The sequence below is a fragment of the Hippoglossus hippoglossus genome, chromosome 1 (genome assembly GCF_009819705.1).
Source record: "Hippoglossus hippoglossus isolate fHipHip1 chromosome 1, fHipHip1.pri, whole genome shotgun sequence".
Taxonomy (NCBI): Eukaryota; Metazoa; Chordata; class Actinopteri; order Pleuronectiformes; family Pleuronectidae; genus Hippoglossus; species Hippoglossus hippoglossus.
In genome coordinates, this window is record NC_047151.1 from 3,851,504 (window position 1) to 3,859,701 (window position 8,198).

Here is an 8,198-nt window from a genome sequence, read left to right on the forward strand (position 1 = left end):
TGAAGACCCCTGCCCTATAGGATCTGTCTCGGGGGTCTGACATCAGCATGGGCAGAAATGCACTTGAGACGGAATCCCCACACTGAGTCTCCATCTGCCCAGTCCACAGCATATCCTCCCAGACCAGCCTAACAGAGAAATTCTTCATCCATCTTCATCATCAGCGTTCACATCCATTCATCCATCCTCAATATTGAACACAGCCTGAATTTCCATCAAAAGATTTAACGATACATTGTTGTGGCGTGGTCCATGCTAGTGAATGACACTACGCCTCAGCACTCGCCGTGGTGGTGATCTCTAGTTTACATCTCTACAGCGACAGGTCGCTCACCGGCAGCTGACATGCTGCTGCCTGCTTGTGCTTCATCCTCCAGTCAATATAGGTTTGCTTCTGGGCGAATGATGTAATAACTACAGGTTAAGAAATCAGTTGATCTTCGTGTTGTTTCTTTCGTGGAGTTGAAAATCATATCCTAGATCTGCTTCAATACTTTTCAATATTATCGAAAGTATTGTTTGATACCTTTTCGATACCACATGGTTAAAAGTATAGGTACTTTTTACAGTGACAGTGGTTTGGGAGTGTGGAGGTTAAGTTATAGTTAGTAATGAAACCAGGAACAAAGACGTACTGTTTAAACATCTTTACTTTTATGAACATCAACAGTGATTAAAGTGCATGAACTTAACAGTAACTGCAACAGAGCTACTGCAAGGGAGCTTAAGTCGAGCAATGTGAAAGGCATGACGGTTTCAGGCATCAGACAGTTTCTGAAGCTCGTTTCTCTAAGGTACAGGAACAGCAACATGCAAAAGTGTTTGATCTACCTCGGGCTCTCTGGCAAATACGTACATTATTTCAGCATGGGCGTGGCAAAATGACATCAGCACCTGATTACTGGTGCAAAACAGCGAAGTTACAACGGCACACAACCAGAGAGCTGTAACACATATTTGTTGTTGTTCTGTCACGAACTGCGTGACAATGAAACCTACATATAATAGTTTTTCAACGTGTTATTCAGTTACAGTGTGGGAGTTTTTTCCTTCGTCTGCTTTTGCGATGCATTGTGATAATAGACCAGACACTGACTATGTTGTGCAGAAGGGGTGGGGTGCTAGTGTGTCTTCTGCCATGGTGAGCGTTCAGGGCAACAGCCCAGCACAACGTTCATTTGACCTTCTGTGCCTTCTGTGCTGACTTGGTGACCTTACCACTGGTGGGGGCTTTCTTGTCCACGCCCTTGATCACTCCCACCGCCACCGTCTGACGCATGTCACGGACGGCAAACCTCCCTGAAGAAGGATCAATGAAAAAATATTCAAATATACATTTTACACAGGTTAAGACAGTTCAACGTTTGATTTTGATTTTACTTCACATTACTTTCAGTAAAACAATGAATAATACCCGAGTTACAGATTGACCCACAAACATAGACCATGTTGCCGGACAGTAGACTTACCCAGTGGTGGGTACTCGGAGAAGCTCTCCACACACATGGGCTTGCCGGGGATCATGTCCACAATGGCAGCATCTCCAGACTTCAGGGCCTTGGGGTTGTCCTCGAGCTTCTTACCTGAGCGACGGTCAATCTTTTCCTTGAGCTCAGCGAACTTGCATGCGATGTGTGCAGTGTGGCAGTCCAGCACAGGGGCGTAGCCCGCACTGATCTGACCGGGGTGGTTTAGGATAATCACCTTGAAAAAGGCAGAGAAGTGTAAGGGCACATGCAGAAGCACACAATCATGAACATGCATAATACAGAATCCCTGTATGCAGACCTGAGAGGTGAAGCTGGCCGCCTCCTGTGGTGGGTCGTTTCGACTGTCTCCAGCTACATTCCCACGGCGAATATCCTTCACAGACACGTTCTTGACATTGAAGCCCACATTGTCGCCAGGTAGCGCCTCAGTCAGGGCCTCGTGGTGCATCTCCACAGACTTGACCTCAGTGGTCACGTTGACAGGAGCAAAGGTCACCACCATGCCAGATTTTAGGATTCCAGTCTCCACTCGTCCCACTGGTACAGTACCAATGCCTGAAAGAGAGGAACTAATTGAAGGAACAACTTTCTGTGAAACAGCTGCATAAATAAACTAATTCTTTCTCATCCACACTGTGAACAGTTCTACTTAAAAAAGTAAAAAAAGAATAGGGACAGAGAATCATTTATGGACATAAGCCAGTGGGAATTCTTATATGACCTCATTCAGTTCTCTTTCTTATTTCACAAGGTGCTCCCATTCACTAAATACTCTTGCATCTTGCACTTAAAACCTTTCCGTTTGTTCTGCCAACTCTGTATCATCAAACACCAAACAAACATCACCTATACAGAGATCCACAGCAACACTGGCCTCACCTCCAATTTTGTAGACATCCTGCAGAGGCAGACGGAGGGGCTTGTCTGTGGGGCGCGAGGGAGGCTGGATGGCATCCAGAGCCTCCAGCAGCGTGGTGCCTGAGGCATTACCGTCTCTACGGTTGATCTTCCAGCCCTTGAACCAGGTCATCTGTGGAAGGAGAGAAGCTGTTGTTCATCATACAGAGGTGATGTGTGCATCTGACATTTAGCATATGCAAGACCTTACTTTTATTCATTAGATTGTTGAACACATTTAAGAGCTCGAAAGCAGAGGAAGACTGAATCATAATACCTTCTAATGGAAGCTAATATCACAAATTTTTTAGAGTCACAAAATATATAACTTTCAACATCCTTATTCAATGTAAATCTGTGTTGACACATGCTGATTTGTTACTATACATATCCAAAATACTTTAGCCGAAGTATAATAGGTTTTCTCCCAGCAGACTCACATTAGGGCTGGGTTCCAGCATGTTGTCTCCATTCCAACCAGAGATGGGCACAAAGGCCACAGTGTCAGGGTTATAGCCGATCTTCTTGATGTAAGTGCTGACTTCCTTCACGATCTCCTCGTAGCGCTTCTGGCTGTAGTTGGGCTCAGTGGAATCCATTTTATTGATGCCCACAATGAGCTGCTTCACTCCCAGGGTGTAGGCAAGGAGGGCGTGTTCACGAGTCTGCCCGTTCTTAGAGATGCCAGCTTCAAACTCGCCCACGCCTGCAGCCACAATCAGCACAGCGCAGTCGGCCTGAAGGAGAGAGAAATACACTTCAACCGCCCCTCCAGTTCTTTTTTCCCTGTCAAGCACTTTCTAATTTCCTACTCTCACTTCTACTCTCATCTACCTGAGAAGTCCCTGTGATCATGTTCTTGATGAAGTCCCTGTGTCCTGGAGCGTCGATGATGGTGACGTAGTACCTGCTGGTCTCAAACTTCCAAAGAGAGATATCAATGGTGATGCCGCGCTCACGCTCTGCCTTCAGCTTGTCCAGGACCCAGGCATATTTGAAGGAACCCTTTCCCATCTAGAGGATGAGGAGAGGAAAGCACAAGGAGCTTTTCCTTTATATAATTTTATCTTTGAAACTGTTCCATATAGTTCTAATACGGCAAAAAAAAATGCTACCATGCAATGCAATCAAAATCAAAATAAACTTGCACATAGATACTCAACACTTCCAAGTAATGAAATATGTACTTGATAAATGCAAGATATATTCTTCATAGTAACCATATAAAAAAATGTAAAAGATTCAGGTAATTATTAGGAAATTACTTTCCAGTCTTGATATTTGTTAAGTAATAAATGACTATACCTACACATAAATAATTATGATCAATGATTAAAAATGATCTACTGCAAGTTCTAATAAATAATTCCAAACCGTCCATGTCGTGCAAACTCAAAAGCTCACATGGCTCGTAATTTACAGAATGTTTAAGTAAAGATATCCAATAAAAATTCATTTTTGATTGAAGTGCTTACAAATTTGTTGCATAGACACATAATTTTAAAATAACAAGACATAGATTAAACAGGACAAGACACAAATAAACATGATTAGTCCGACAAGAAACCAATTCACTTTTACAACTGGATTAAAACCCCAGGGCACCAGAGTGTAATTATTACACTGTATAAATTCCTTAAAAGATTTTTTAAATTCAAGTAAAAACAATATGAGTCGTACCTCAGCAGCTTCCTTCTCAAACTTCTCGATGGTTCTCTTGTCAATGCCCCCACACTTGTAGATGAGGTGGCCGGTGGTGGTGGACTTGCCGGAGTCAACATGTCCTATTACCACAATGTTTATGTGGAGCTTCTCCTTCCCCATAACAGCTCAGTCTGGAAGATACTGTGAGATTCCAGTAAACAGGTTTAAACAACATTCATTAAATTAGACAATTGCAGAACTTTACCAACATCAGGATTGTACTCACGTTTGTGTCCATAAAACATGATAGGTTGATTATCTTACCAGCAGTGAAGGTTAAAGCTACTGCTGCCAGAGTACAGAGAGTTAACAAACATGATGTGCGTACAGAGCGGGTAACTTGTGTTACATTACTAAATAGTGGCTCTGTTATTAACCTGAGTGGAGAAGGTGTGTATTGTTCAAAAGCCCACAGTCCTGTCAGTGCAACACGACACCTCTGAGTTATGTTCAGCCTACATGACGTACAGCAGGTAGTTGCAATCGTAATCTGCTATACCTTAACTGTAAGGACACAAGCTGATGACCTGAACATACAAGTAGCTGCAAGAGAAATGCATCTTTTTAAATATAAACTTGGCTCTGATCAACTCAAAATAACAACACTGCTTTATATTGAGAAACAGACGGGGGACAAGTTAAAGGGAAAACAAACATCAAGAGTTGGGCCATCCCGAGCTGCTATTACAGCATCATGCACCTTGGCAATACAAGACTATGGAACTCTAACTGAGGGATTCATATCCTTCTTCCAAATAGTATTCGATGATATCTCATTTGGTGTTAAGTGATGGTGATGGGGAGCAACGTCTAACATGTCAGTCCAAAATAGAAGAAGAAAAAGATAGATGGTTAAAGCATGTTCAGATATTGTGACTGGAGAGGCCACAGCATGATTCACACCTTGTTTTAATGTTTATCTTCTTTTTTAATGGACATTTTTACTGGACCCTAATCAACATTTGTGGTGATTGTTATTATTATTATTATTATTATTCTCTGTGTATTTATTCCTGTGTCTTTTTCTGTAGTTTAATATATTGTTTGAATGTATACTTCCCATGTGTAATGTGTTTTTTTTCAAGTAGGTCTTAAAAATGGGATCTATTTGAAGAAATTGAATATAAAAAAAATCTTGTGATGTTTTCACTAGTGTGTTTCATCTAATTGTACGAATTGTTGTTTTCTTTACCCTAGAATGGGCCCTTTATATTTAAATACTTTATATTTACATCGGAGTGGGCCCTCTACGGAGGCCGCCATGTTTTAGCCCAGACTGGACAAACTAAACACCTTTTGAGTTTTTATGACGACTGAAGTTTCTCTTTCATGTTTTCTGGGGGGAGGGGTGTCACTAAATTCTACACACTGAACCTTTAAACAGTTTGGGTGGGGCACAGTCATTTGGCAGACAGTATCTTGCCCAGATGGAGAAGACTGAGGATCGAACCGCCGACCTTCTGGTTGGAGGACAACTGCTCTCCACAGCCGCCCAACATTCACATCATTTGCAACTTTCTTGTCATAATGGTTTTCATTGAGCATTTTATTAAAATACAATATTAAAAAATATATATAAATATATGTTCGTGAATGTTTAGAGTCATTAATTATTTATTAGACTCAATTGAAAAAGCGTTTCCTTGTGATTGGTCTGATAATATTTCTGAGGACGAGAATGTTGGTGTTAAAATATGGAAAAAAATGCCTAACTCAATCAAATAAAGCCTGCATGTGCTAAAAGACATTTTTAACGATTAACATTTAGCTTTTAAGGGTTGTTATTAAGTGTTGAAGTGTTGAATGTGTGACTATCTGCAGAACTGCTGCCATGTAATGAATGCCCAGCTATTTCCGTATTATTGACCTGACTGTAGAGACAAACGTCAAAAAAATGCAATTTGGTTTATAGATCTCGAGAAATAAAGTTGCAATCTGAATGCATTGTTTGGCAGTTGTGTATTTGATTAATTGCTGAGATTTGCATCCCCTTCTTTTCTGAGACAAGATGAGTGTTGGATGTATGAAATTATCAATAACAAGGCAAAACAGTCCAAAAACTTTGGTGGTAACTTAAGAGGGAGATACATTTCTCTGCAAAGCAGATTTTTAGCCTGCCGAAATATGCATCCCTCCATTTTCTCAGAACAGATGAGTGTTAGATGGATGAAATTCTCAATGTAAAGTCGTAACACCCAGAACTATCAGCTGGTATCAGTGTTTGACCACAAAGTATCAGAAAAGGGACCTGCATGGGGGGGGGGGGGGGGGACCAGCTGAGAATGGCAACCCCCTGTTTTCAGCCAGGAAGACAATTGTAGCTAAACATCCATGAACAATAGGCATCGGATCATTTATCATCACTAATAAACACCAACAAACGAGATTATAAAATTCTTCTTAATTATTAATACAGCACATCGCTTCAGAGATGAAGTCCGGTGGCGTCTTTCCGCTGTGGGGGTGCGCGCTCCCGCGAGGTGAATGCACTTTTCTGCGGGCACGCACAATTCAGCGCAACACCGGTCAGCACGGTTTGAACTCGCGCGTGAACTTTTATTTCAATCAAACAAATTGTATTTGTGTCGCCTGTTTTCATAAATCACAATTAGTCTCAGAGCTTCACAAGGTGCGACATCCTCTGTTCTTAACCCTCAGCAAGAGGAAGGAACAACTTCAAACAATATTAACAGGGGAAACACGAATATGATGATATTAACAATAATGGCAATACTCATATTTGAATCCCTCTGTGTAGTTATCATTGACTGTTTGATATTAAACTATTTCTTGTTGAGTGTTTTCAATGGCAACCAACATAACAACGTCACAGCGCGACAGCCCAGATACCTGCTGATATCATGACTTTTATATCCCTTCATTTGCCTTTGACGGATCGAAAACGATCGACTGCTTCCATCCAGAAACCTGTTGTGGTTGCAATGAGTGACAGGATGAGCGTGTTGTGTGAGACGCTGCGGTGGCGAAGCGACGCGGGGACATCGCGCTGCAGAGCGGAGCAGCTTTCTCTCCGTGTGTCAGCAGCGTCCAGACGCGGCAGGGATGAGACTGTGGCAGCCGGATGAGGACCAGCTGTCACATGAGTTCTCTCTCCGCTGGAACTGCGCCACACAGGCCCTGTCTGCTGGGCAGCCCGCTGTGGTGCCAGCCCACACCCCTCTGCACTTTGCATGGCATCACATCTCCATAACAGCAAAACCACAGAGCATCCAACTACCTCCTTCTCTTAGTGCCCCGCACACACAACACAACACCTGATAGAAACGTCCCTGAGATCAGCTGCTGCTTGCAGCGCGTCTGTCAGAGGATGTCGAGATGGATCCTGTGTTTTTGTGCTGCACCTGAATACGTCTTGTAGCCTACCTTCTCCTCTGAGGTGCGTTCACTGCTGATCTGCGGTGAGGACACAGGAGACGCTGCCTGTTTTGCAGGACGGACTCAGACCGCAGCACAGGGACCCTTTCGGCGTCAAACGCGTCACTGACTGAAAGTGCGAGGCCTGGCCACTAGGCGGGGTGCTGCTGCAACACTGAAATGAACAAGCGCCAAACAGCACTGAACAAAAACAATTTTTTTTGGTGACTGAGAAAACATATTAATTGTAGATCTGCATTATAAAAATCAATAATATTAATACAGACAGGCACACAAGTAGATTAATGAAAACACCAGCTATTCATACGTTCATTTCCCTTTGTCTGTATTATTCAACTTTGAAGTGCTGCAAGAGAGAAAAGAGGGACATTGTTCGTCAAAGTGACAGGTTGAACCTTTGAACCCACGCCCCCACCTCCCCGGAACAATCAGGAGCTAGCAAGTTCCGCCCCCAAGCCACGCCCTCAAGCCACGCCCCAAAGTCCCTCCCTCTTCCAATGGGAGGCTGCCACGTGTGGTATTCCCCCCTTCTAATGAGGGTGTGTCAGGTTCTGATTTCCGTTCTCTCCAAAATCCGGCCCGACCAATGAGAAGTCTGGACACTCTATGTCAAAGTGACAGGTACCGCGCCTGTGTTTTATTTTTGGTTGTGAACCAATGAGAAGACATGGTGAGGGGGGTGGATAGTCTCTAGTTGTAGATGTGATAGAG

General features: G+C 43.0%; 1 protein-coding gene across 2 annotated transcripts; it reads right to left on the bottom strand.

Moving 5' to 3' along the window:
- Positions 1 to 632: 632 nt before the first annotated feature.
- On the bottom strand, positions 633 to 7,597 carry LOC117759676 (elongation factor 1-alpha 1). Of its 2 annotated transcripts, none has more exons than XM_034581926.1 (8): positions 7,476 to 7,597; positions 4,068 to 4,222; positions 3,222 to 3,401; positions 2,828 to 3,124; positions 2,370 to 2,520; positions 1,789 to 2,045; positions 1,470 to 1,704; positions 633 to 1,299 (listed from the first exon to the last, which is right to left on the bottom strand). In XM_034581926.1, the coding sequence occupies exons 2-8, from the start codon at positions 4,209 to 4,211 to the stop codon at positions 1,175 to 1,177; spliced, it is 1,389 nt and encodes a 462-aa protein (XP_034437817.1). In that variant the 5' UTR covers positions 4,212 to 4,222; positions 7,476 to 7,597; the 3' UTR covers positions 633 to 1,174. The 2 variants fall into 2 exon arrangements, with proteins under 2 accessions (XP_034437817.1, XP_034437825.1); XM_034581934.1 differs by having other exon boundaries at positions 4,068 to 4,232.
- Positions 7,598 to 8,198: the final 601 nt, after the last annotated feature.

What these genes read in the sequence shown, in the direction of transcription:
- LOC117759676 (XM_034581926.1), bottom strand. Translation starts at nt 4,211, where the DNA reads ATGGGGAAGGAGAAGCTCCACATAAACATTGTGGTAATAGGACATGTT. An exon ending in TGCTGGAACCCAGCCCTAAT is followed by an intron (nt 2,521 to 2,827) that starts GTGAGTCTGCTG and finishes CTCCTTCCACAG; the next exon opens with ATGACCTGGTTCAAGGGCTG. An exon ending in GGATGTCTACAAAATTGGAG is followed by an intron (nt 2,046 to 2,369) that starts GTGAGGCCAGTG and finishes CCTCTCTTTCAG; the next exon opens with GCATTGGTACTGTACCAGTG.